Below are 27533 nucleotides of genomic sequence, written 5' to 3'. Positions count from 1 at the left end.
ACCTCAGAACAATAGTTATGTTTTAAGCTTCCTTCTTCTAGTACCTAGCATAACCCTACTATATTAGGTACTCTCACATATGTAGAATCAATAATGAATAAATTAACACATTCTTTCCACAAGGAATGTTTTACAGAATTATCTCCACTGCGGTCCTCTTGGTTTACAAATGACAGTCAGGAACCAGGGGCCTGGGCCTGGATGGGAACAGGGACGAAGCCCCAGAAAACCATTCCTGAGATTCTCGTTGGTTTTATTTGTAATTGGGAAGGGAGGGAAATAACATGAAATGGAGGTAAGAGAAGAAGGAAGGAAGACTTTCCAAGGGAGGAGAGGAGTTTCGGGATGGCTCCTCAGCAGGCCTGCACCCCGTCTCATCCCAGGTGACATCCCGTCATCCAGTAGGAGAGTGGCCGGTCTGAACAGTGCATCTTCCAGGCCGCCCTGTGGAGAGAAAAGACCGGTTCATGCTTCCCACATAGTAGCTGCTTTTCCACACACGTGACCCCGCTCTTAGTGGACCTTCCACACAGCACAGCTTCATTCCTAGCTCTCATCTATCTTCCCCCGGGCCCCTGATTCTGCCTTTATGTTTCCCTTGTGCCCAGTGTTTGCACTTCTCCCCAGCCAGTGTGCTTTGCCATCCTCAAATCCGTATCTCCCTCTGAAGAGGGAGAACACCAGCTTACAGGACTGAGAGCTACTAATACATATATTTTCCAGGTTCAACTACTGACCCTTCCCCAGAAAGGCTCAGCCCTAATAGTCATCATGTTTCTCCTTTGCAAGGTGCTTTTAGAGTATGTGAGGCATTTAACTCCCTCCATCCACACAGCTGCCTGTGTTTGCATTTTTTATACCTGTAGTTTAAAGCTCAGAAAAGTTAAGTAATCATCCCAACATCCAGCGTTGGTAAGCTGACTGCTTTGAGGGTGACTGCACAGCTGATGAGCAACACATTTTTATAGAAAATGTTGTTGCCAGTTATGGAGAGAGGAGCCCTGTGACAGCCGTGATAGTATTGCTTTCGTCGTTCCCATGCCTACACCTGATGGGACCGCGTTGGGACACAGGGTCCAAGTTGAACCAATTGGACTCGCTATCCCAGGCACTTAGACTGGGACTGAGCTTAGCCAGTCTCAGTGGTTGCTTATGATGTTAGACCATAAACTTGGGCAGCCGTAGTCTGTGTTGTGGACCATGGAGCAGAGAAGACTGGTCTGCAGAGGAACAGTGAAGCAAACGCACCAGGAGAGGCAGAGCCCTGCCAGGGAAGGCTTGCTGACGGTTTCCAGCCCAGCTTCCTTTCTCTTCCTGAGGCCCATCTGCACCACTTGCGTGGGCTCAGCGAGACACCATGTCCTCTCAGATTAACTCTCCCTCAGCTGGCTCGAGTGATTTTGTTACTTGTAACCAAAAGATTTTTGCTTCATATAATATCAGAGAAAGAACTAGATCCCAGCGCCTCAAGTCAGAGTTCCAAGCCCCGTCACTATCCCACACGCTTCTAGACTGTGGAAAGCATCTGGTCCTGGCCTCCTGTCCCTCCCCTGTCCTTCTTGGGGCTCTGCCTGCTAACTGAGTCCTACAGTGTCCTCCTCACCAGTTCTTCATCCCTCCTGCTCCGGATACAATCTTTTTTGCACAGTGGATGGATGAGAGGAGATTGGGGCTCAGCAGCTCTGAAAAGGAGAAAGAGAATATCTGTGAGAGCAGGGGACAGTGCCAATGACAGAGGCAGACGCTCGCTCTCCCTGCCCAGGCCTGTGCCTCCTGGGGACTGAGTACTTCAGGACGAGGCAGGGCCTCCCTTCCAGAGGCCCTTGTAGACACCCCTGCAACTGCTGCTGGAAGGCGGGGGTGGCCAAGGCTGGAGGCAGGAGGACTGAGGTTTGGGCCTGTTTGTTGCCATAGTTTTTAACTGGAGTAGATGGTGGTTCACCCAAAGTTTGGGGGTTTCTAGGGAAAGGGAAAGCCAAAACGGGCAGCACAGGACCAAGGTCAAATCTTGGCTAACGAGGGCTCTTCAGGTGAAGATCCAGGGACATTAATCAGAATATAAAAGAGAAAGTGAGGGGCAGAGTCAGGCACCTGTGGAATCTCCTGGATCAGCTCTGAAATGGGGAGCTTGGTCAGATCATTAGTCAAAGATAGTTCTGCTTATTAATTACAGCTGAGCCCCCAGGATCATCTGTCTGGACACCACTGATTCTATGAGCCTCAGTTTGCTCTTCTATCAAGAGGGAATAACAGTTTTCACTGTGGGGAAAGTTGGATGAAGTCAGCTATGCGTGTGAAGTGTTAAGTACATAATATGCTGTCAGTAAATGTTGGCTGCTGCACTACCGCTACGCAGAGCTTTCTGGATTGCGCTTGAGGACACCTAAGAATCTCTCAACTGGACAGGCATTAGGGCCACTAGTCAACCTGCTCAGTGAAGAGCTCCCTGATTCCCTGGGCCATCCCTCCGGGGGCATTCTCAGACTGTGAGTAGAAAGAGAAGTTTGGTGAGTAGAGCTTGGTCATCTTTCTCTCCCTGCCACCTTGGGGCCCTGGCCAGACCTTGACACTCCACGTGGCAAATGTTTTCCGAGTGACTCTGGTGATCGTTGCACCAATAGCGGCTGTTGATCTGGAAGATGCCATAGTCAAAGCTGCCGTCTGTATTTTCATTTATTTTTGATATGTTGAAGTTGCTTTCCACAAAAGCCAGGCACAGCCCTTAGAAAAAAAGAAGCAATTTAAAGGGGGCCACGCTGAAGGAGAATGAGAAATGAGAAATCGAAAGAAAGGAGCAAGGCCTAAGAGGCTAGATGGAGCTCGCAGGCTAAAAACACCCCCTAGCTTCTCCTCTCACCATTCGGCCCGTCGCCCCCCATCAGCTTAACCATTCATCTGCCCATCCATGCTCCCGGCTCTTACTAATCATCTACTGTGTGTCAGCAACTGTACAAAGCCCCACGAGGGACATGTAGTTGGGCCAAATGCAGATGCTGCCTTCAAGGGGCCTATAGTATAAGAATGAAGATATGTACCTAACAAAACCACAAAGCAAATTAAAAGAAGAAAGTGTTGTAAAACAGGTGTGCCTAAATTCTAGGCAAAATGGAGACATCCCTAATGTGCAATAGGATGAAGCCTTTGCAGTGGCAGTTCCCTCTGCCTGGAATGCTCTCGCCCTAGACATTTGGGTGACCAGTACTGTTCAATGTAGCCTCCTCAAAGAGGCCTCCCTTGAGGCCCTTCTAGAACAGTATCACCCATCACTCCTCCTGCTTTATTCTTCTGCTTAACAGTTATCACCACCAGGAGGTACTTTATATATTTTTGTGTTTGTTAATTGCTTATCTCTTCCCCAGAATGTAAACACTATAAGGGAAGGAACTTTGTTTATATCCGAGGCATCTAAAATATTTCCTGGCACATAATAAGTTCATTGTTGAATGAATATGGGATATTGGGGAAGGTTTCTTGGAGAGGGATGCTTTTTTGAACTTGAATTTCATAGACAAAAGAGAGAAATAAAGATGGCCACTTAGAGCATGATCAGGAGAGGAGAAATGTGGGTGGGGATGTGAGGAAATGGCACTCACAGTCACTCAGGGAGTAGCCCTCAAACGCATCCAGTTCTTCCTGGTGCAGCACCTTGGCCAAGTCACAGCGGTGAATGAGGCCGGCCTGGTTTATGGCAACGAGGCAGCTGACCAAGGTGATGAGTAGCGCCCCCGTCATCCTCGGAGGGGTGCAGGTGCTACCGAGGGCCTGCGGTGCTCGGGGTCTCACGGACTTCCTGCTGGTCGTCTCCGAGGGTCTGAGGAATCAGGGGAGAACAGCCAAATGTCCTCGCTCACTCACTCACTGCTCCCCACCTGGCTCGCTCCTGTCTCTTCTCATTTATTCTGCAGTATTCTGGCTAGGGACATGTAACCTCTATCTAATCCCGAGGAAACATCAGACAAAGCCAAACAGAGGGAACATCTATAAAATAAACCAGCCTATGTTCATCAAAACAGTCAATGCCATGAAAACAAAGAAAACAGAGTGTGGCCATTTCTGTCAGTAACGGTGTTTGTGTTGCGTGTGTGCATCTTTCCCCTTAAACAAGGCCTGTGTTCCTGAAGGCAGTGGCCTCAGTTTCTCCATCCACCAGCTCCGTGAGTCAGGCATGAAGCAGCTTCAGCTTGGACAAGGTGGCTACCCTCATAGCCATGCGTCCTCACAGATCTTTTGTTCTGTCTTCTAAGACTCACTCCATACCATCCTGAGTTTGCAACCATTCTTTTGTTTCTCTCTCCCACCCCAGAGTTGCCAGATTTAGCACATAAAATCACGGGATGCCCAGTTACATTAGAATTTCAGAAAAACAACAAATACTATTTTAGTATAAGTATGTCTCACGCAACCCTACCCTGCCCTGACTCAGTGGGTTCCTTCAGAGACAGGTGTCACTGAGCCTTGGGAAGCAATGAAGTCCACTCTTGGGGTCCCCTCGGGGAAGACAGCGGTTCTGGCAGGTGCATTCCTACCTCCCCTTCTGAAGCTTACCTCTCTCCTACTCCTCTCTGACCCCGGGACTCCGGCGGCCCAGGGATTTCTGTGAGGATCTGGAGAACAAAGCTGTTTGGGTACGAGCCTCCTCTTTCCTGAACTATACTCTAGCCCAACCCAGCTCCTAGCTCTCTGTGTTCTGAAGAAGGTGGGAGTGCTTAGCCACCCCATACTCCACCCTGCCTTCTGGAACCTGTGCTCTGTGATGTCATCACTCTCCTGAAAGTCCTCTGGTCTTAACCATGCAAATTGACTGTGTCTTGAGGCGATTGCAGCTTCAGGCAGAACAGGGGAAGGAGAGGTGACAACTGTGATGAAGAGCACTGGGTGGGACAGGGTAGAGAGCGCTGGTGGTTCTGCATGCCCACCTCCCTCCCCTTCTGGGAACAGGACTGTGTTGGGTGGGCGCTCCATTGCCCACAGGGTTTTAGTGGGGCTGCGAGTCACAAGGCTCTGCCCTCCAGGTGACAGTGTAGTTTGAACTGAAACTAAGTAGAGCAGCTCATCTGAGAGGGTAAGCCTCCTTGAGGAGGAAGCAGAGTCCAGACAGACTTCCAGTCCCAAAGTCCACCCTTTCTAAACACACTCTTGCCTTTACTGCAATCCTGCAATTCAATAACGTCCCTTCTTGTGAAAACAAGTTTGATTGTGTTTCCATCACCTGCAACCCAAAGAGCACTCCGAGTAGAATCAGTTTAACTGACTCTGGATGGGGTTAAACCTCCATGGAATGATGACCTGACACTCTGTCACCTCCCCATGAAGGCCACACATCTCGGTATCATTAGTCACCAAGGAAGTCAGGGAAATATTTCTACCAACTGGAACAAAAAGGTGGTAAGAGGAAGTTTTGTTACTGATGGCCACTCTACCCCCTGAAACAAGATGGCAGGGTCTGACAGAAAGAAAGTAGGAAGCGCTTTCTAAGTGGGCAGTGCTGCCCCATGCCAGAGGCCTGCAGACTTCTCCTAGTAGGGCAGCAGCACATCGCATCTTGGGACATGAAGCCAGTGGGAGCTGGGGTGGAGGTAGAGCCTTAGGACGAAGGCATCCTTGGGGTACTGTTATGAGACCCAACCAGTAGGGGGTGGGGTCCTACTGCTCCCTGCCTACCAGGCGAATCTCCAAAGATGGAGTTTGGTGGAAAAGAAAAGGAATCTTTTATTTAATGGCAACTTTCTGCCTTAAAGTATCCGGGTGACAAAAATAAGGGGAAAGGAAAAGTCAGAGTATGACATCAAAAATAGCTATTTAAATATTTGTCATTACAACTACTACATAGGTTCAAGCACTGAAAATAACACAAGAACAAAAATCTGTTCACAGTGGTGACTGTTATCACCAAGGTCTTTGGAAATAATGGCAAGTTTCTGCCTCAAAGCCCATTCCCTCTAAGACACCCAAAGGAAAAATGACCCTGTCACTGTCTGCCAGCTCAGTTCAAGGTAATGCTAAGGACCTCTTCCCCCACCCAAAAGTATCACAAACATGGGTGGCTTAGTTGGTCTCCAGTTGCTGTCCAGCTTCAGGAATCTTTTGGAGTCTGTGCCCCCAGGCCTCTGCTCACAGGCCTGTACTGGCACCACTGGCAAGCCTCACACCTGGGGGAGAAGAACCAACTGACTTTTTGCTTTCGTATGTGCTCTGGTTTCCAAAGTCCTCTCCCAGAATCTCATGCATGCCAAAAGCCAGTGGGGGTGTCCAGCCTTCCAATCAATGGGGGCCAGTGTTGGCCACGTTTACCTTTGCCCCTCTTCCAGCTGTGTGTTTAGCAAGGGGGCAAAGTTACCAGTCACATATGTGCAGCTCAAACTCCTCCCCCATTTCCAGGGAGGGGAGTCGCCCTATTACAGTACCACTTTATAAGCTGCCATTTGTGGCAAAAAAATCCACAGGTGCCTTGATGACCCAGATAAACTCATCTGTACAGGATCAGAGCCTTGGGTAGGAAGAAAGGCTTCTGTAGCCCAGGGCCACATGCTGGAAATGTGGTCAGGGGAGGGTCTCCTTGTAGCTTAAAATCTTAGAGGAGATGGTGTCAGCACTCAAAGAGGGACCAGAAGGACCTCGTGCCCCCACCTCCCAAATATGACAGACAGGAACCCTACGTGGATTCCTACCCACTCAAGAAACTGGAAGACTCAAGTTAGCATCCATGAACAAATTCTGGATGTCACAGCCTGGGGCAAGAAGGCAAATGGAGGCCACAGATCATCTGTCTAAATATTGTTATAAATCAAACTAACAAGTTATTAAATAAAATGTGTTTTATCCTCGTACTTTGACAAACATTCCTTTAAAAGGATAAAATTTTAAAATGTATATAAAGTTAAGGTTTGTATATGACTGAAAGGTAGCAAAGTGTCAAAGACAACCAGATTTGGACTTCAGGCCAAGATGGAGGCAAAGATGGAGGCATAGGTACATACACTTTGCCTCCTCGCACAACCAAAAGAAGGACAATGACAAATTTAAAAACAAAGACCAATCAGAACTGCGAGAAAATAGAACTGTATGGAAGTCCAACAACCAAGGAGTTAAAGAAGAAACATTCATCCAGACCAGTAGGAGGAGTGAAGATGGGCCGCTGGGGTGGAGAGGACACACAGCAAAGTGGCAGCTGGAGGACCAGGTGGTCCCACATTTACTTGTGGGTAAACTGGGAGGAACAGCAGGGGAGCAAGACAGACTGTGCAACCAGGATTCCAGCATGGGAAAAGAAAGCCTCAAAAACCTCTGGCTGTAAAATCCTGCTGGGGATGCAGCGGCAGGAGAAACTCTTATCCTCACAGGAGAGTTCGTTGGAGAGACTCACGGGGTCCTAGAACATACACAAACATACCCACCCAGGAATCAGCACCAGAAGGGCCCAATTTGCTTGTGGGTAGTGGGGGAAGTGACTGAAAGCAGGGCGAGAGCCGAGCAGGCGGCATTGTTCCCTCTCGGACCCCTCCCCCACACAGCGTCACAATGCAGCGAAGTGGGGTTGCCCCGCCCTGGTGAATACCTAAGGCTTCACCCCTTACAACGTAACAGGTGCGCCAAGACAAAAAAATATGACCCACATGAAAGAACAGATTAAAGCTCCGAAAATAGAACTAAGCGATGAACAGATAGCCAACCTATTGGATGCAGAGTTCAAAACAATGGTTATCCGGATGCTCACAGAAATGGTTGAGTATGGTTGCAAAATAGAGGAAAAAGTGAAGCCTATGCATAGTGAAATAAAGAAAAATATACTGGGAACCAACAGTAAAGGCAAGGAAACCGGGACTCAAATCAATGATTGGGAGCAGAAGGGAGAGACAAATATTCAACCAGAACAGAATGAAGAAACAAGAATTTGAAAAAATGAGGAGAGGCTTAAAAACCTCTGGGACAACTTCAAATGTTCAAACATCCAGATCACAGTGGTGCCAGAAAGAGAAGGAGGAGAAGACAACCAAGAAATTGAAAACTTATTTGAAAAAAGAATGAAGGAGAACTTCCTCATTCTGGCCAAGGAAATAGACTTCCAGGAGATCCAGGAAGCTCAGAGAGTCCCAAAGAAGTCGGGCCCACGGAAGCACACTCCAAGGCACATCATAACTGAAATACCCAAGATTAAAGATAAGGAGAGACTCTTAAAAGCAGCAAGAGAAAAGGAGACAGCTGCCTACAAGGGAGTGCCCATAAGACTATGAGCTGATTTCTCAAAAGAAGCCTTGCAGGCAAGAAGGGGCTGGCAAGAAGTATTCAAAGTCATGAAAGGCAAGGACCTGCATCCAAGATGACTCTATCCAGCAAAGCTATCATTTAGAATGGAAGGGCAGATAAAGTGCTTCCCAGATAAGGTCAAGTTAAAGGAGTTCATCGTCACCAAGCCCTTGTTATATGAAATGTTAAAGGGACTTATCTAAGAAAAAGAAGAAGATCAAAAACTATGAACAGTAAAATGACAACAAACTCACAACTATCAACAAATGATCCTAAAAAAAAAAAGCAAACTAAGCAAACAACTAGAACAGGAACAGAATCACAGAAATGGAGATCAGAGGGGAGAAGGAGAAGGAAGAATGGGGGAAAATGTACAGGGAATAAGAAGCATAAATAGTTGTACAAAAGAGACAGGAGGAGGTTAAGAAGAGTATAGGAAATGGAGAGGCCAAAGAACTTATATGTACAACACATGAACATGAACTGAGAGGGGGAATGCTGGTGGGGGTGCGGGGCAGAGGGTAATAAAGAGGAGAAAAAATATGGGACATATTAGCATAATAGCATAATAGGATAATAGCATAATCAATAAAACATATACATATAAAAAGATGACCAAATTTAATTTTTATTGCATGTGTCCGGATGTTCTGTTGGTGGGCTGACCATGTTGGGATGAGTGATAAATATATACATAATTCATAAATGATTATAACTATTCCATGAAATTTATTTTTCTTACCTTTCTTTCACCAAAATCACTAGTTATATTATCAAAATTTTAAAATATATTTAAGGATCAAAAAAAGTTATATTCACAGTAAAATAATTTAAATATATTTTCATAAAATATGTTTATGTAAAGTTTTTTAATTATATATTTCCAATAGTTTTCTAAATGTTGGCTTTTAAATATTGAAAAGTATTTAATAATTCAAAAGGCAAATTGCAAATTAGAATTAATGCATATCAAATTTTTATATCAAAATTACATAAATCGAAATATTATACTTCACTCTTTGAAAGCTTAATTTAATTTTAAGTAACTTTCAATTATAAAATTTAAATTCTATTTGAATTACAAATTTAATTGAAATTTTAATTTAAAACTTAACTTTTTAAGCAAAAGTGTTAAAATTCATAATTCTAGCATTCAGTGTCCATCTATGTGCCAATGTGGAGAATCAGTATCATGTTATGCCTAAAGTCTCGACATATAGACAAATTTAAGAGTAATGCATAATGTGATTTATATAGCATTGCAAAATGTCCTTAGCTTCCGTTTACAACGAAGGCAAATACCATACTAATTCATGTGTACCTCCAGAACCACTAACAGGAACACAAAAACAAGAACAAATTGCACGCTCAGCATTACCCTAAAGTGGTTTTTCATTGCACTCACATCTATTGTTATGAGAGGAAAGCTCTGACAAGTTCCTTAATTTGTTGTTTCTCTCACTTACGTACTTTTCTGCTCAAAGCCTCTTTGCACTTCCAGATAGTACTGCGAGCAGGGGCCCCATTCAGCTGTCATTAAACCTGTAGGGGCATTTTTCCTCCCCCATGGACTTAGGGTAAGACGTGAAGCACCTCCCTGGGCCTTGAGCATTATTAGTCAAGACAGTGGATGTTTAGGGTTAGGTCGTGCTGTGCCAGGGCTGTGCACCAGATCCTGAGTGACAGAGGCATTTGCGGTCATTAATAAATTTAATTATTTTGTATGAGGGGGACTTGAAAGTACAGGGCCCAGGTAGGGGATCCTCTTGCCAATACTCAAGGTGATAGTGAAAGAGTATGCTTCTGGAAATAAATTGCTATAGAAAACTGAGGAAAATGTGAGAGAATGCCCACTTTGAGTTTTTAATAAAATATGAGAAAACTCCCAAATGATACAGCTGCTGAAATGCAGAACACAAAGAGCTAAAATCAGTGACAGATGAAATCTGCTCTGAAGTCAGAAACGAGCAGGATCCACGTGCAGAAAACTCAGCCAAGGGTGCAGTCGCACGCTTGAGAAGTTCCCCAAATTCAGAGCAGGAAGACATGGAAAATGAGACAAAAGAAGATGGACATGGACGATGAAGATCAGAGACTTACACTGGGACAACGACACCAGCACTGAAAAAGGTGAGGGTGTGGGTCTGACAGGTATCCTACATCCCAGGGAAATACATGAAAAGACAGTCACCGCTTACATATATTCAAACTACATATTAATAAGACTGAATTCTTGGCTTTATTATCAGGCTTATACTTTACCTCACAGAATATATACCTTCTCAAATACTTTACACAGTGACTATAAACTAGACTACAAATAATACATCAAGTTTCAGGCTCCATACTCTGGCTATAATTAAAAAACAAAACAAAACAAAACGATAACTCTCTCTCTCTCTCTCTCCCTCTAGTTATTGGGCCAAAATCTGGAATTAAAGGTTTATAAAACCATAAAAATCTCATTAACATATCAAGTTTATGAAATCATAAAGTTGATAACGGCTTATGAAAATGGGAATGATGAGCCTGTCAAGGTTGAGAACTCCAGCATCAGGTAGATTCAGAAGTGGGGAAAAACTGCTCCCTCATCCCCATTCAGGTCAACTGGTTGTGCAACTTACCCAGGGGCCACTAGAGGGCAGAAGCAGCCCATGTACAGGAAGCTGGGGATTGCCGGTACGGACGTAAGAATTCCCTCTTCTCTGTTGGCTGCATGGGGAGGTGGGAAGTCAGTATCTCCATTTTACACAGTGGTAGAGCAGGGATTTTGGGTGTGGTCTCTTTATTTCCCAATTCCACCTTGTTGGTTCCTTAAGACCAAGAGGTTTCTCTGTGCTACAATATATTTTAAAAGGGTGTCCTGCCTCCAGTGGGGCAGCAGTCATAGCCTCAGTCTGTCATCTGCAGGGCTGATGTGGAGTAGTTGGATATGGCATCAAAGAGATGTGACTCTCAAAGTGCCTCCGGAGGACCTCCCAGGCTGTAAGTACTCTCTGTATTGACCTTCCAACTTGTCCACCAGTTTAAAACAAAGCAAGTGTCCATTATCAGACATTGCCACATCACAGACTTAGCCAACCAGGCTAAAGAATGAAACACTGGAATGATCCTTTTTATACGGGAGAGGGAAGATTGAAATGGGGGTGGGGAGTTGATGGTGAAGCCCTTCTTGGGATGCTACAGTGGAGGCCTCTTAATAAAAATGATTGCTGACAATATTGAGCCCTCTCAGTGTGTTAGGCAAGAGGCTCAACTGTAAATGCAGTGAATCAAGACAGAGGTCCGTAGGGAACTTGCAGCCTAGGCCCAGGTGCAAGGCTGTAGCTGTTTATATCTGTGCTGCCCTAGGTCCAGGGGCTTGGCTGTGGGCAGAGAGGAGCTGCAGAGGCTCGCTGCAGGGCTTGATTGTTGGAGAGTACCTGCTACTGAAGCCATAGTGGGGATTTTATAGCTAACCATGGCATCAGCCCAAGAAGCAGCATCAGGGTGAGAAAGCAGGTATGCATGTTGTCAAGGACAGGCACAGACTCAAAGGCCAGCAGCTGCTTGATGCCCTGAAAAGCATCCTCAAGATGACGAGTTCAAGGCCTTTTCCCAGGAGGCAATGAAGTGGCTGATGACAACTGCATTTTTTGTTTCCTTAAAAAAAATTATTAAAAACAATTTTTTTTTACTGTAGATTGACATGCATGCAGAAAAGTACACAAATCATAAATGTATAGCTCAATGATTTTCACATAAAATTAATACATCCAAATAACCAGCACCTAGATCAATAAATAGGGTATTATCACAACCCCAGAAGGCCTCGAGTGTCCCCTTCCAGTCGCTACCCAGTCCCCCTCCTCCCAGCTCCTCTTTTCTCACCTTCCACCCCTTCAATGCCCACCTTTACCCCAAACATTCAAAAATTCTTTCCAGGGGATTCCAAAGTCAATGTTAAGAATCACTGCTTTTATAACAATTGTTATCAAAGTTGGCTGCGACATTCAAATGTTAAATCAACTGGGGAATCTCTGCCTTTTGAGGTAGAATAGACAACAGAGACAGCTAAGGCAGGGTGGTACAGTAGAGAAACTTGGGAGACAGGCTGTTACAGTAAGAAAGAGAAGAGGAAAGTTAAATTAGAGTTAGGGGCAGAAAGGTTCTGAGGTCGGAAGGGGCTTAGCAGTTTGAGAAATTGTGAAGAGAACCTCTTGGACTGGCTTTTAGAGAGTGAAAGGCAGTAATTTAAAATGAGCCCACGGAGGTAAGCAGGAGCCAGGCCCTGTAGAATCTTGTATTTCATTGGGAGGGACTATGATGTTCAATCTAAGACCAACGGGAGCTTGATAGAAGCGCAGGACCTTGAGCCCCACCCCAGATTCTAGGCCTACTGAGTCATAATCTGCATTTTTTTTTTTTTTTTTTTTTACCAGAGCCCCAAATGTTTCTTATGCTTATTAAAGTTTAAGAACTACTGGTATGTATCATGGGGGGAAAAAACCCAGACCACCAAGAAGATAGGCTCCTAGGGCACAGCTGAATTACTTTATTTTGAATACCTTCTGATATAGGGCAGTGGTTTTTGAAAAGGTATTTAATTTTTGAAAATTAGGTGCTATAAGTCCTAGAGAAAGATCTTGCTTATTTAACTTCAGGGAGTTTTCTCATAGCACAAAATTTCTTCTCCTAGAAACACTTCCTGTGAAGTACTCGGCTTCCTTAAAGTGAAGCGGGGCCACATTGGAAATATTCGATAAGATATCGGCACTTGGCCCGATCAACACTTAACAGAGACGATCGGATCTGGGGTAGCCCATGTACCTTGGCAAGTCTGAGCCACGAAGGTGGACTTTTAAAGAAAGTTAAGTTGGCGGCTGTTCTGTCCTTTAGTGCAGCTCTGAGTCTTTAATGGTGAAAATGTAGAAAAGAGACTTGACAAAACTATTTCTAGGAACATGACCAGGTACCTCGGCCCGTAGGGTACACCGGAGAGAGGGGCATCAACTAAGTATTCACTACTGAAGCCGTAGGTGACCTTCGACCTCTGACCCGCGCCTGCTAGGCGTTTCCTGGAGCAGCTTCCGCCTCCGCCCCTCCCGCGAAAGGCCAGCCCAGGAGATGCGGGCAGGGCCCTGGGGTCGGCGGTTAGGAACCGTGCTTGTTGGGGGCGGTTCTCGCGAGGGGCGGGATTTGAGGAGGCATCCCAGCATTGGGCTGGTGGGTGTAGGCGGGGTCTACGCGGGGCTGAGTTGGGCGGAGCAAAGAGTTAGTTGCCTCCTCTGGATTAACTGGACTCCCGAGGCCAAACCTCCGGAGGCCGGGTACGGCAAGCAGACCCAAAGCAGATCCCGCATCTAGGATTTCCCGGGCCGGACCAGAATCAGGATCGGCCCTTCTCCAAACCCGGTCTGTGAGGAACTCGCGAACTTGGATTAGGAAATCCCGGAACCTGGATCAACAAACCCCAGAACCCGGAATTTAGATCGGAAAGTCCCGGAGCACGGATCGCGGAGCGGACTCGGCGCGGAGCCCGGAGCCCGGATCGCTCTACCGCCGGACGGGACGGAGCGATGTCGGGCCGTGGCGCGGGCGGGTTCCCGCTGCCCCCGCTGAGCCCCAGCGGCGGTGCCGTTGCCGCGGCTCTGGGAGCTCCACCTCCACCAGCCGGACCCGGCATGCTGCCCGGACCGGGGCTCAGGGGGCCAGGGCCGGCTGGAGCCGTGGGGGGCCCTGGGTCCGCCGCCTTCCGCCCGATGGGCCCCGCGGGCCCCGCGGCGCAGTACCAGGTGAGGAGAACGAATTGGCGGGAGGCGCCACGAGCACGCGGGTAGCAGGAGACGGGGGCAAGGGGGATCTTGGAGCAACCTCTTGGACGGAAGACACGGGGGCCCTGCATGTGGAACGCACAGGACATTGTGGAGGGCAAGGCCAGGGACCCTCGGAATCGCTAGATGGTGGCGGAGGACTTGGGACCAGGAGAAGGTGGAGGGTTTGAAGCAGTTGGGAGGCTCTGGGGGCTTCTTTAGAACAGGGATTCGAAGTACCTGAGAGATGGAGGAGTAGTGGGAGCCAGAAAGTTGTGGGCGGATGGGCTGAGAAATAATGTAGATACTACGGTAGGGGGTTCCTGGGAGGTGATCGGAAAGTTTTGGAAAAGGGCCCTCCCTGAGAAACCAGGGTTACACTGAGATTGGCCTTGGTCCCACTCCAACTCTGCTTTGTTTTTTTGTAGTTGGGAGCTGGCAGAGTTCTAGCCTGTCTGAGATGGCTCCCAGCTGCTAATGAGGAGAAAGAAGGGCCTGGCTTCCCACGGGCACGGGAGGCCTGGGCTAGGGCCAGGGGACTCTAGCCTGTGCAGTGGAGAGTTGACTGCTGGGTCAGGCCCAGGAGTCTTTGCACCAGACAACTCTGAGTTAGACCAGAGACAGTGGTGGCCAAACCCGAAGAAGGAGGACACAGCCCGGCCCGTTCTGGGCAGACTCTCTTTTTGGCTTTCTGCCTGGTGTCGCAGCGTCCAGGAGTTGATTAGCTTGGAGTAGCAGAAAGGCTCCACTGAGTCCTGCTGCTCTGGGGCTGGAGGGGCCTGTGAGAGTTGCTTCAAAGGGTTCTGTCCTGATCCCTTTGGGGTTTAGCTTCAAAGAGAGCTTCTCAGGTTGCAGCTTCAAAGGCTACTGAGAGGCAGACACGGTGCCTGTGTGAGGAACTCAGCCTGACTCCACTGGTGGGACTCATCAGTCTCCCCGTCCATTGTTTCTGGTTGTCTCAGAATGCTTGGGACTTTTGCCCATTCTTTTTCCTGCCCCCTCTACTTTTATTTAGACTTTAGGTTCTAACAATGCCATATTCCCAACCCAAATGCTCCCAGTATTTGGCTTCTAGCAAGTTTGAAGGAAGGAAGGAAGCCGGGGCTTCCTCTTTTCTGTGCTCGTGTCTCCAGGTAGAGGTCCTAGAAATGGCTCCTCATAGAACAGGGTATATGTGTGTCTTCCCAGAAGCCCTGGACCCTCACTCTCTAAAGAGATGCTTAACTGGGAACAGCGATTTTTCCCTCTCTACTTGTTCTCCTTCTTCCCTCTAAAAAGCCAAAGGGTCTGGGTCTTGACAGAGACAGACCTGGTCTGGACAGCAGCTGGGGATTGTCTTTCTCATCTTGCTCTTCCCCTTGGGGATTCATGAGCCCAAAGTGTCGCTTAGGGCTGCCTCAGTCACTCTAACCCTGGGTCCAGCTAGCCAAGACCTGGCCTGGGAAGGATCTAAGGAATGATAGGAGTCTCTCCAGTTTCCTCACGTTGCAACCCAAGGGAAATGTGCCTTGGGGAAAGCCCCGGAGAGGGTGGATTCCACAACAACTTGTAGGGAGTGGCCTTGGGCCAGTGGCGTGGCTGAGCTGGCTGGCTGGGTAGCCCCAGGCTATTGCGGTGGGAAAAGGGGTAAGGAACAGAGCAAGGCCCTGAGCCTCTGCTTCCCTGGGCCTCCCAGCCCACCAGTTTCTCATGGCTTTCTCCTCCTCCTCTTTCAGGGAAAAGTCATAGAGGTAGGTGGGGAGAGGGAGAACCCAGTTTTCTGACTTCAGGGAAGACCATGCTTGGCCTCTTAACAAGTCCAGCTGTGTGTTCAAGGAGAAGGGACTTGATTGCTGAGGAGCAAAGGGGTTCCTGACTGTTAGAGTTCAAGAGGTGAGCTGGAAAGAGCAAGGATTTCGGGGCATTTCAGGGCCCAAGTTGAGCAAATAGGGAAGCTTATTGACAGTAGGGAAGTGATGACCCACCTTCCTCCAGACAGTGGTTCTAGCTGTGGATCATGGGGAAGCTCATAGCTGAGGAGCTTAAAGAAAAAACAAAACAAAACCCACAGATTGCTGGGTTCATTCCAGAGAGTTTAAAATATTTTTTATTTGTGGAGGGGTATGTTCTCTTTTCCTAGGCCCTTGGGCCCAGCCACCAGGAATACCCATACCACCAGCTATGAGGCAGGGCCGAACATGCTCTCTCTGGAGGCGGCAGCGTCAGGCCCAGCCTTCTGTTCCTGGGTGGTGGAGGTAGAGTAAAGCTAGGACATGGACTAGGATGCAGGGCGAGGAGTTCACTGCACGCTTCCAGGGTTCAGGGCACTGAGCCAGGCCTGCCTAGCACTGCTGCAGGTGGGGAGTTAGGGAGCCTGAAAGTTCTGGGTTGCATTCTTTTTCCTTTTTTATAACCTGTGGGCTGTTTTTTGGAAGAGGAAGAGTTACTAGTGGAGCTTCTTGGCAGGGCCAAGCTGGGACTTCATGAACTATAAGCAGCCTTCCCCTGGGCCCCTTCCCCCCTCTTGGAGGAAGCCAAGGGCCCAGGGTGCGCTGAGGGTTCTGTGCCTGGGAAGCCTGGAGCAGATGTCTGGGAGGGGCCTATCCCAGGCCTGCCAGTGCTGCCTTGTCTTGGGACTTCCTGTTATTCGAGCACCTGCCCAGGAGGGGAGGTGCTGCAGAGGTTTTATGAACACCCTAGTGAGTTAGCTTCATGGGGACCACAGGGCCCTAGCTCACACTCTGCAGGTTTCATTGCCTCAGTTGTTCCTCCCCTGTGGATCAGGCACTGGGTGGGAAACACTCACATCTGGGACGTCTGGGGGCTGGGCTTCCAGCTGTGGCCACGTTGACTTTTTTCTGTAATCTCACGCCATGGCTTATTAGGCAGAGAAACGGCTGTCTTTTACCTTTCAACAGTTCAGATGAATCTCTTCTTGATGAGGAGACTTATGGCAGGACTCCTGAGGGTCCCAGAGTCCCTCACAATGTTTAACTCTTCATTTTCCCAAATGCTTCCTTTTCACCCTACTCTTCCTTTTCCCTTCTGCATGCTTTTGGGTCATGTTTCTCCCTCTCTCTGCATTTGGCCAAGAATCTGACCCCCTGGGGTGAGAATATGGGTCTTGTGCTAGAGGAAGAGATGGGGGAAGAATCTGATCAGATTCTGGTGCTGGGGCAAGGGTCCTTTGATTTGGTGCGGGTCCCCACCCAGCCTGGCTTGGTTGGCTGGTTGTGCCGGTTGCATAATCTGGGCCCTGGGGCCAGCCCTGTGAAGCTGCCAGGGACAGCGTGTGTGAGGCAGAGCTGCCAACCAGGCCTTGCAGACAGCAGCCATGGTAGGAGGGGGGTGGGGGCGGAGGCAACTCCCAGATAGGCTCCAGAAATGTTGGGGAGCTGGACCTCAGTGGGAAATCCTTCTGCAGGCTTCTAAAGAAGCCATTTCTGTCACCCACATTCCTCTGCTGACCTCATGACTGATCCTTGCGTCCCAGGATAATCTTGTCTCCATTCTCCAGCTTGGGACTGTGAGTGCTGAGTTGAGCCAGGTGGTGTGTGGACCATAGGCCGCGTCCAGGTGTCAGGTGCTTTGTCTCCCACGAGCCACCCAGGAGCCACAGCTCCCTTTTTGGGATCTTCTGGTATAGGGGTTTGGGGGCTGGGCAGTAGGGAGGTGAGAGAAGGGTCTAGTTCTGGGATGTGAGTAGGGGCCATATGGTAACCAGATGGTCTCTGTACTGTGCCTGCGGCCACCCCCACCAGTTGGGACCTGTCCAAGCCACACTGTTGCAGCTTACTCACCTGGAGTGCTGCTGCCTGATGGGCTTGCCAGTCCTTTGGACTTCTTTCTCTCCTCAGTCACACCACCAGGCTGGCAACAGAGGGTGGGTGTAAGGGTGCTGCCTGGTCAGCCTGCTCGTATCACACACTCCACCCCACTGCTTGGCTGTGACACTGCCCCACACCCCGCCACCCCCTCCCCAGCTTCCCGTGCTGTGCTTCTCCATCCTAGAAGGATGGGAGTGCTTGGTGGGACCATCTGAGAGCCTCAAGAATGCCTTGAAGCTGGTCCCAGGGAGCAGGGGCATAGCCTGCTGGGGCTAGAAGGGGGCCATGGCCCCTGAAAAACTCCGCCAGGCCTTTCCCTCTGCAGGCAGGATTCTCCTCCCACCCCTTGGGCTCTGCAGGCCTCATTTGCTGGCACTGCTGCCAGGGGTTGAAGGGGGGCGGGGCAGGTGTGGTTTACACTTCTGCGCTGGTGCGCCTGCGCCCCTTTGTCCCTGGCACTCCCGCCTGGCCTCTGCGTTGTGCTGCCCGCGGCTGGGCCTGGCCGAGGACAGGATGGAGGGAATGGGCTCTGGGTCTCACAGGGCCCTGCCACTGACCTGTGCCCCACCTTTGGCTCACTTCCCCCAGCGGCCTGGCATGTCCCCAGGGAGCCGGATGCCCATGGCTGGCTTGCAGGTGGGACCCCCTGCGGGCTCCCCATTTGGCACAGCTACTCCACTTCGACCTGGCATGCCACCCACCATGATGGATCCATTCCGAAAACGCCTGCTTGTGCCCCAGGCCCAGCCCCCGATGCCCGCCCAGCGCCGGGGGTAAGCCTGTCCTATTTCTCCCCGCCTACCTAGCACAGTCCTAGGCATAACAGAGGGCTTCCTTCTGTCCTAAGAGCTGTGATGACTGAGGAAGACCGATCGTTCTATTGGGGGAGGGTCCTGGGGGCTGGAGGGATGGAAGGGGAGGTCGTTTGGACCATTGACCTCTTAAGTGAGTTTATGTCCTTCCCAGGTTAAAGAGGAGGAAGATGGCAGATAAGGTTCTACCTCAGAGAGTGAGTATGTTGAGAGGGGATGTAGGAGGCCCACCCCTTGGCTGACTTGCAGGTGGAGTCAGTCGCCCCCAACCCTGCACGGGGAAGGAAGGGAGGGAAGAGCCAGAGCTGTAGATGAAACACGCCGATAAATTCCTTTGTCCTCCAGATTCGGGAGCTTGTCCCAGAGTCTCAGGCGTACATGGATCTCTTGGCTTTTGAGCGGAAGCTGGACCAGACCATTGCTCGCAAGCGGATGGAGATCCAGGAGGCCATCAAAAAGCCTCTGACGGTGAGTGCGGCCCTGGCTACTCCCTGGCCTTCTCAAGTTCTCTGCTTCTCCTTGGCCTGGTTTTCCAGGGGCCAAGCGAGGCTCTGCAGTGGGTAGAACAGGATTTTTCACACTGCAGATGCAGTCCTTTAGTGGAGCATGAACTCCGTTTAGTGTAGTAGGACCAGAGTGTTTTTGATGAAATATACAATAGTAGAAATTATAATAATTCTTCACAGTAAAGTATTTACCACAGTAGGAAAGGTATTATTTCATAACATTTTTGTTTCAGATGTTTATATATGTGTGTGCGTGGATCCTGGGTCATGATTTAAAATGTAAATCATGTTGATCGTGATCAGCAGTTTGAAAGGCAAGACTAGAGGGTAGATGAGGGTAATTCCTGTTTCCTTAGCCATCCCTACAGCTTTCTTTCCTTTTTTCTTTTTTTAATGATAATCTAGAACAGTTAGTTCCCTGAAGGCTTTCTAGGAGATGAGAACATTTTGGGGCCATGCTGGGTGGTTGAGTCTCACTTAAAATAAGAGCTGGAGGCTTCTGATTTGTCCGGTAGCACCTTGTCCCTTGGTCACACCGCTGATCCCACTGTGTTGGAACTGTGTGTAGTGTGTTTCTCACCCCCCAAAATTGTGAGTTCCTTGAAGGCCAAGACTTGGACTTCCTACTCCCAATTCCTGGTGCCTAATAAGGTACCTGGCCCGTAGTTGCCCCTCAGTATTGATGTTAAATGAGTTTGGATGGGAAGATTGGATAGCATTGTTTCCTAACATGTTGGTCCACCTCTAGCTGGTTATCTTTTTTTCTCTTCAGCAAAAGCGAAAGTTGCGGATCTACATTTCCAATACGTTCAGTCCCAGCAAGGCAGAAGGTGACAGTGCAGGAACTGCAGGGACCCCTGGGGGAACCCCAGCTGGGGACAAGGTGGCTTCCTGGGAACTCCGAGTGGAGGGAAAACTCCTGGATGATGTGAGTTGGGGAAGATGTCTGGAGAGGACGTGGCCTGTGTGGGTTTAAAGATTGAGGCCAGAGAGTCGGGTGCATCTGGGGAAGTCCTGCTGGAGGGAGAGGGCAGTGCTCCTAGTTAAGCTTTGCACAAGGCCAAACCAGTTAAAGATGGGAGATTTGTAAGATTATACAGTTCTCCTACAGGTGGCAGTCAAGTGTCTGAGGAACGGGTCTCCTTTTTTAATTCATAATCCTGTGCTGGCTATCAGTGCGGCTGCATGGAGAATCGTTTTCCTGCCTCCAATCTCTCACTTTCCCCTGCTTCCTTCAGGGTCCAAGAATCCTCAGTACTCTGAACCTCAGGGCTGAAACAGGACTCCTTTTTGCGGGGCGTGGCATAGCTTAGCTTTGAGAGCTCAGCAGCACTACCATCTCACCCTTTGCTGTCCCCAGCCTAGCAAACAGAAGAGGAAGTTCTCTTCATTCTTTAAGAGCCTCGTCATTGAGCTAGACAAGGAACTGTATGGACCTGACAACCACCTGGTAGAGGTGAGAGTTGACCTGGGGCATGGGAACACCAGATGACACTCCAGGTGGACAGAAGAATGGCCTTGGGCCCCTTGGAGGGTCAGGTGTGTATGTTCATGCCCACTCCCTTGGTGAAGAGTTCTACTCCCCTCCTCTCTGCCAGTGGCATCGGATGCCCACCACCCAGGAGACGGATGGCTTCCAGGTAAAACGGCCTGGAGACCTCAACGTCAAGTGCACCCTCCTGCTCATGCTGGATCATCAGGTGACATGCCCTGGGCCACCACATCTGGGGGACAGGGCTAGGTTCTTACTGTAAACCCTTCCTGTCCCTGCCATATTCTTTTGCTTTTTCACAAGAACCCCCTCCTCTGACTCCCTTCTGTCCACCCCCAGCCTCCCCAGTACAAGCTGGACCCTCGGCTGGCGAGGCTGCTGGGAGTGCACACGCAGACGAGGGCCGCCATCATGCAGGCCCTGTGGCTGTACATCAAACACAACCAGCTGCAGGACGGGCATGAGCGCGAGTACATCAACTGCAACCGTTACTTCCGCCAGGTTAGCTGGGTCGCTGTGTGTTCCCCAGTCTTCACAGCCCGTTCCTCCCCTGCCTCTCCGGAGCCCCACTGGACTAGTTCTGGGCCACATTCTTCACACTGACCCTGGGGTGATCCACTTCCTCCTGTGCCCTAAAGGGTGTCTGTTGTACTCTTTCCAGATCTTCAGTTGTGGTCGACTCCGTTTCTCCGAGATTCCCATGAAGCTGGCTGGGTTGCTGCAGCACCCAGACCCCATTGTCATCAACCATGTTATTAGGTAAATGAGAAGAGGGCGTTGGGAAGGCTCTTCTAAGAGCAACTTACCTTTGATCTAAAGCCAAAGAGAAGCAGCAGGCCTGGTTTCCTGCTCCCCAAGTGTGTGCTGGATTGGCCCAGGTGGGTGGGATGGATCCTGCTATGAACTTACCCTTCCCCTCCTCTGTGCTGCCTGTAGTGTGGACCCTAATGACCAGAAAAAGACAGCCTGCTATGATATCGATGTGGAGGTGGACGACCCACTCAAGGCTCAGATGAGCAATTTTCTGGCTTCTACCACCAATCAACAGGAGATTGCCTCCCTTGATGTCAAGGTGGGCTCTCTGCCTTCCCAGCCCCCTCTGGGGCCCAGGATGGGGTTGGGAAGGCTCTGTTGGGCATTTCTATACATGTAGTACCTTGGGATAGGATTTCTGTCTAAGTTCTTTGGGGTTAGGTGTGGAAACATCCCCTAGGAGTGGGGGCCAGTCTGACACAGGAACGGTATCCCTTCCCCCAGATCCATGAGACCATTGAGTCCATCAACCAGCTGAAGACCCAGAGGGATTTCATGCTCAGCTTTAGCACTGACCCCCAGGACTTCATCCAGGAATGGCTCCGCTCACAGCGCCGAGACCTCAAGGTGTGGTTCTCTTTGCTGGAGTTGATCCCATGTTAAGCTCTGAGTGGTTTTACCCCCATCACTATTCTAGTTCCAGGGGCAGATTGGCTCAAAGAATGGGAATTAAGCTACCACTTTCCTTCTGGCTCTTTGCAGATCATCACTGATGTGATTGGAAATCCTGAGGAGGAGAGACGAGCTGCTTTCTACCACCAGCCCTGGGCCCAGGAAGCAGTGGGGAGGCACATCTTTGCCAAGGTGAGACTCTGCCCTGTTTGCCCCCCTGTGGTTGTGAGCAGCAGAGGTGTGAGCTGCTGGTCTCTCTCCCCTCCAGGTGCAGCAGCGAAGGCAGGAACTGGAACAGGTGCTGGGAATTCGCCTGACCTAACTGCTCAGGGATCCCTTCCTTTCCTCCCAGCCCTGGAACCATCCCCTCCTCAGCCTGGAAGGGACCACCATCTGAGGCTGCAGACACATAGGATAAGGAGGGGGGGTAAGAGGTGTCTCCTGTTACCCTCTGCTCCCCAGCTTTTGTTTCATAACTGTAGTGATAGGATTCCTTGTTGCTTGGTCCCCAAAGCCTTATTACTTACTTTATGCATTGGCTTTAATTGGGTACACAACAGATGCCTCTGCCCCCTGCAAGCAGGCCCAAGTAGGACTACTGGAGGCCTTGCTTTGTCATTGTAAAGCAGATGTTTTGGAACCAAAGGCCACTCACTGGCTTTGCTTGTTTACAGACTCCCTCTTGGGGCAAGTGCCCTAGCTGGCTCTGGGGAGCTGGGCGAGGAAGAGGGCACAGCCCACACTCTTCCTAGCCTTTCTAAACCAAAGTTCTTTGCCATTCCTACCAGCCCAGCCTTGCTGGATTTTTTCCTTTTTGGGTATTTGCACTATTTGGGGAGCAGGTTCTTCTATTCGGGAGCCTTTTTTTTTTTTTTTTTTTTTGTACAGGGGGTAAGTTGGGGTTTTTCAGGGAGCCCTATTTGGTGCCTCCTCCCTTATTTTCTTTCTTCAATCTATGCAAGCGGCTCTGGCCGCCATCATCTCCTGGGATGCCAGAGGGCTGCCACCCAGCTCTTGGGCCCAGGGCTATAAAGCCTCCTAGAGGAAGGGGACGCTGAAGTCCTCTGGCATGGCCTGCAGTATGGGTGTACGAGCTTGGTGGAGGGCAGGGAGAGGTAGGGAAGAACTTGTTGCCGTTTGGAAGGTGGGCCTAGGGCTTTAGAAAGTGCCACTTCTGGCAGGTTTGGAAATTTCCAAATAAATCCTTGTTTATTGGTGGTACCCAGAACTGGTCATTGAATGGTGCAGCCCCTCATTAACAGACTGAGTCCTAAAGGACTTGTCCTGCAGAGCTTTATTTGAGGGATCCACACAAGGAACATTCACATCACTTCCATAGCTTCTTGATGGACATGTTTTTCTCACTATCCTTCTGCATGACCTGCAGAGAGAAAACATTCAGTTCCAAAGTGAGTGAACACAGGCCCGATCCCCACTGCTCTAGAACCACCATCAGCAAAGGCAAAAAGATGTAGATCTATACCTTGGCTACTGCCATTTCAAAGTCCTCCTGAGTGACGTGGACTCGCCGTTCCCGCAGAGCATACATGCCAGCTTCGGTGCACACGCCCTGAGAAGGGAAAGGAAGATGGGATCTTGCTGGGCCTCTGGATCCAGAGCTTCTTGCCTCTGTCCCTTCCTTTTCCTTGGGCACTCCAATTACCTTCACTTCAGCCCCTGATGCTCCTGGCATGAGCTCAGCAATTTTTCTTAGGTTGATTCCCCGGGTCAGGTTCATTTTTCGAGAATGGATCTTCAAAATGTCCAGCCGGGCCTAGAGATGAGAGGAAAAGGCTGAGCCCCACTCCCAGCACCCACAGCCAGAGCCACTCCCAGCACTGCCCATCACAAACCTCCTCGTTAGGGGGTGGGAATTCAATTTTTCTGTCGATGCGTCCTGGGCGAAGCAAAGCTGAGTCCAGGATATCAATCCTGTTAGTTGCCATGATAACCTGAGTGGAAAAGGGGCATGGCATCAGCTAAGCCCCTCCCCAGGCTGCACCCTCACCCAGGGCCACAGCCAACACCACCTTACCTTAATGTTCTTGGTCGCCTCAAAGCCATCCAGCTGGTTGAGCAGCTCCAGCATGGTGCGCTGTACTTCACTGTCCCCTCCAGAACCCCCCTCCAGCCGTGAGGAGCCGATGGAGTCGATTTCGTCCATGAAGATGATAGATGGAGCGTGTTCTCGTGCCATGACAAACAGCTCCCTCACCATTCTTGCCCCTGTGCGGAGGCCAAGCTGGCATTAAGGTGCTGATGAGCTCCCTACCCTCATCTCCGCCTCCTTACATCTGTGGGGTTTTCATGTTTCTAGCCACAGTTACCTTCCCCGATGAACTTCTGTACCAACTCAGAGCCAGAGACACGAATAAAGGTACAGTCTGTATGATGAGCCACAGCCCGGGCCAACAGTGTCTTGCCAGTGCCTGGGGGTCCATACAGCAGCACTCCCTAGAGAGAGACAGAGGACTCTGGGCAGAAAGCCAGCCCCATGTCTCATTGAATGAACCTTCACTGGGTGTGCTCTCGGTCAGATCCCTTGCTAGAGGCTTAATGATATAAAAGGATGAATGTCAAGGTCCCTTCTGGAGCTTACATCCAAACTGCCTCAGCGCCCTGGTGGCATTTCTTCCCCAGGCCCTCTTCAGTGGGGAGGGCCAGCTTGTACCTCCCCAACCCCTGCACTCAGTTTGGCCTGGGACAGGTGCAGAGGAACAGCATGGCCCTCCCACATAAGCCCCGCTTCTCACCTTGGGCTGTGCAATGCCCAGTGCTTCAAAGAGCTCAGGATGCTTCACAGGCAGCTCAATGACTTCTTTGATCTCCTTGATCTGCTTGTCCAGCCCACCAATCATCTCGTAAGTTGAATCTGGCACCTTCTCCACCATCATCAGTGACACCAGTGGGTCTACCTTGTTGGGCAAGATCTTGTGCAGAGTGTAGCTGTCATTTCTTAGAGCCACCCGGCAATTGGGTGTCACCTAGGCAAGGGGGGAAACTTTCAGGAAGCTGTGTGACGAGAACTGACCCCAACCTCCCACCTCACCTGCTACACTCACATCATTGATGTCGATGTTTTTGTCCACGTCTACGACAAACTTGCCCTCAGGATGTACCTAAAGAAACAGAACTCATGACCATTCCTGACAGCCACCAAATCACCCACCTCACGAAGACCCATTAAGTCCCAGAATAACATGACAGAATGATGTCCTCAAAAGGCTACACACAAAAGTATGGAAATGCAGAGGATGGTCCCTGGAGTCCTGCTGCCTTTATGCCTTTACCTTAACCAACACTTTCTTCTTATCCATGGCTCGGACTACTTCCCCCACATAGGAGCCCTGTTCCTGCAGCAGCTGTAGCTCCTCCCGCAATAGGCGAACTAGATGGGAAACAGACAGAGGTCACCCAGCTTCTTTGGTGTCCTCTCCCCCACAACTCAATTCAGTGTTCATGAACTAACCACCATGTCAAAGTTTTGAAGGAAGAGCTACAAAAGAAAGTAAAAATTCACGTCTCTATCTAAGGGTGTTACAACGGGGGGGCCTGGGAAAGAGATGCACATGTGAACATCACCTTGGATAGGGAGAAAACAAAAGCAGCAATGTGAAGACTCAATTCAGGGAGAGCTGAATAGTCAGACCTCAGGCCAACTGACCACATGCACCCTTCCCCCTGCCCGCTCACCTTTTGCATTAAGCTCATTCCTCTGTGCCTGCAGCCTCCTGAGATTTTGGCTCTTATCATTCACAATCAGCTGTGGAGGACAAGGCATTTCAAAGGGCAGAAACCAACAGAAGATTAAGACCTTGGCTGAGACCCCTAGGCCGGTATGAACTGAGTGAGGGAAGAGCACAGGCACTTGTGTTTCACATTCTCTACTATGATCCTAATGACCCTGGCCTGTCCTTCAGGCCCTTGGAGCCTAGGGCAGCCATTAAAAAAGGCTACTTGTCTAACATTGGTCCAGGAATAACAAACCCTAATGGGGACATTGTTACAGCAGGCTCATGTAGTCAATTTCTTGCAGGGTGGCATATCAACATGCTAGAGTGGCAAGATCTTTTGAGTCAGAAGCCTAAGTTCTAGCACTCCTGCTGCCACTTAACAGCTAGGTAAATCTCAGGGAAGCCACTGAAAAGGTCTAGTCCTGTTAGCAAACCGCAAGCAGGCATAACATCACTTACACCCTGCCTCTTATCAGGGCTGTTGTGAGGAACAAATGAAATCACACATAAATCCATTTCAAAAATGATAAACAATATACAATACCTGCAAATTACCAGGAGTACAGAAATTTTTCCTATGGCTTTCCTCTATAACTTAATATTATTTACCTTCTTTCTATGGTCCCTGCCCCCTCTTTAGGCTAGAGCACTGGCTCACCCAATTCCTTTTCATTCAGTCCCATGGAATCAGCATTGTCCAGACTCAATTCTGCCTTCAGCTTGCACTCTCACTCTGTCCCTACCCCTGTCCAATAAACTTCATCTCCTGAGCCTGTGTCCCCCCTTTTATGAAACCCTCCCTATCAGGCTTCTGCCGAAAGGAATGGCCTTTTCTGTTTGATTCTGGAAAATGTGTGACAAACAATTATTTCTTCCATTGTGCCTCCAATAGAGTTTTGTGGATTTGTAGAAATCTGCTCCATCAATCCTTCTTCCCCCTTCTAGATCTCTCTGAACCTCTGCCATCCTCACCTGGAGTTCCTCGATCTTGGACAGATAATATTGGCGGAGTCCACTGCCTGACTTCCCCTCTTCCAGCTCCATCTGAAGACACAGTGTAATTATTAAACAACAGGCTAAATAACCAAGGGAAAAAACCACTTCCAGCCTGAACTTTGCAGGTTTAAGACTGAAGGTCTAATTCCTTACTGAAGTTCTTCAGAGCCCGCCATTTACCATAACTAAACTAAAAGCAGAATGAGAATACCGCCTACCTCACAAGACTTTCACAAGGATCAAGATTCGAAATGCACGGGAGCGGTCCAGGGGCTACACAGACCCGGGGTGTTATTACCACAGGCGGAGCCAGCAGGAAGACTGGGTTTCCTGTATCCTGCGACTCGCGAACAGGCCTGTTCCAGCTCCCATCGCTCCTCTCACTCCGCTTCCACTGTATCCTCTCCCGCCGCTGCCCCGACCCACCCGGGCGGCGCTGACACAGCAGATCTGGTCCCAGGCAGGGCCCAGTCTGAATTGGCCCACCACTTCCAACTGACCCGATCCTTTTGCCTCGGCCGGCGGCCCACCTCGGACCACGCCGTGCTCCGCATCCAGCCCCAGCCCATGCCCAGCCGCCACTGGCGTCTCCGTACCTGCTCTGGCCCGTCAACCGCCATCTTCCTTCCGTCGCAGATACCGCCGGCATCCCAGCCGCCTCGGTGCGCAGGCGCAGAGGCAGGGACTTAAAGCCGGAAGACGGGGACAGAGAAGAGTTCCGGGTCA

The 27533-nt window shown here is 49.7% G+C and overlaps 3 protein-coding genes across 3 annotated transcripts; 1 reads left to right on the top strand and 2 right to left on the bottom strand.

The window, feature by feature from the left end:
* Positions 1–251: 251 nt before the first annotated feature.
* Positions 252–3732, bottom strand: LYZL6 (lysozyme like 6). The gene is made up of 4 exons (XM_054572911.1): positions 3594–3732; positions 2563–2721; positions 1604–1682; positions 252–444 (listed from the first exon to the last, which is right to left on the bottom strand). The coding sequence occupies exons 1-4, from the start codon at positions 3730–3732 to the stop codon at positions 375–377; spliced, it is 447 nt and encodes a 148-aa protein (XP_054428886.1). The 3' UTR covers positions 252–374.
* Positions 3733–13475: 9743 nt separating this feature from the next.
* On the top strand, positions 13476–22952 carry SMARCD2 (SWI/SNF related, matrix associated, actin dependent regulator of chromatin, subfamily d, member 2). Its single transcript, XM_054573013.1, has 13 exons — positions 13476–14018; positions 18431–18615; positions 18809–18851; positions 19000–19122; positions 19933–20088; positions 20521–20616; positions 20759–20860; positions 20992–21153; positions 21314–21411; positions 21589–21724; positions 21910–22032; positions 22168–22269; positions 22346–22952. Exons 1-13 carry the CDS (start codon positions 13803–13805, stop codon positions 22397–22399), a joined length of 1596 nt encoding a protein of 531 aa, XP_054428988.1. The 5' UTR covers positions 13476–13802; the 3' UTR covers positions 22400–22952.
* Positions 22953–23353: 401 nt separating this feature from the next.
* PSMC5 (proteasome 26S subunit, ATPase 5) lies at positions 23354–27502 on the bottom strand. The gene is made up of 12 exons (XM_054573014.1): positions 27404–27502; positions 26784–26855; positions 25771–25840; positions 25368–25465; positions 25140–25196; positions 24831–25061; positions 24405–24531; positions 24113–24303; positions 23931–24029; positions 23741–23851; positions 23561–23647; positions 23354–23458 (listed from the first exon to the last, which is right to left on the bottom strand). The coding sequence occupies exons 1-12, from the start codon at positions 27425–27427 to the stop codon at positions 23405–23407; spliced, it is 1221 nt and encodes a 406-aa protein (XP_054428989.1). The 5' UTR covers positions 27428–27502; the 3' UTR covers positions 23354–23404.
* Between the last annotated feature and the right edge of the window lie 31 nt (positions 27503–27533).

The sequence above is a fragment of the Pteronotus mesoamericanus genome, unplaced genomic scaffold (genome assembly GCF_021234165.1).
Source record: "Pteronotus mesoamericanus isolate MK-2021 breed Mesoamerican mustached bat unplaced genomic scaffold, CSHL_Meso_final contig_246, whole genome shotgun sequence".
In the NCBI taxonomy this organism is placed as follows: Eukaryota; Metazoa; Chordata; class Mammalia; order Chiroptera; family Mormoopidae; genus Pteronotus; species Pteronotus mesoamericanus.
Note: the sequence above shows the minus strand (reverse complement) of the source record. Positions and strands in the feature narration are given on the sequence as shown.

Excerpts from the sequence above, each read along its gene's own strand:
- SMARCD2 (XM_054573013.1), top strand. The coding sequence starts at position 13,803 with ATGTCGGGCCGTGGCGCGGGCGGGTTCCCGCTGCCCCCGCTGAGCCCC. Across the intron at positions 22,033-22,167 it reads CACAGCGCCGAGACCTCAAG|ATCATCACTGATGTGATTGG; the intron begins GTGTGGTTCTCT and ends GGCTCTTTGCAG. Across the intron at positions 22,270-22,345 it reads GGAGGCACATCTTTGCCAAG|GTGCAGCAGCGAAGGCAGGA; the intron begins GTGAGACTCTGC and ends TCTCCCCTCCAG.
- LYZL6 (XM_054572911.1), bottom strand. The coding sequence starts at position 3,732 with ATGACGGGGGCGCTACTCATCACCTTGGTCAGCTGCCTCGTTGCCATA. Across the intron at positions 2,722-3,593 it reads GGGCTACTCCCTGAGTGACT|GGCTGTGCCTGGCTTTTGTG; the intron begins GTGAGTGCCATT and ends TTTTTTTCTAAG. Across the intron at positions 445-1,603 it reads GCAGGAGGGATGAAGAACTG|GGCGGCCTGGAAGATGCACT; the intron begins GTGAGGAGGACA and ends TTCTCTCCACAG.
- PSMC5 (XM_054573014.1), bottom strand. The coding sequence starts at position 27,427 with ATGGCGGTTGACGGGCCAGAGCAG. Across the intron at positions 25,841-26,783 it reads CCAAGATCGAGGAACTCCAG|CTGATTGTGAATGATAAGAG; the intron begins GTGAGGATGGCA and ends TGTCCTCCACAG. Across the intron at positions 24,532-24,830 it reads TGGGCATTGCACAGCCCAAG|GGAGTGCTGCTGTATGGACC; the intron begins GTGAGAAGCGGG and ends GTCTCTCTCTAG.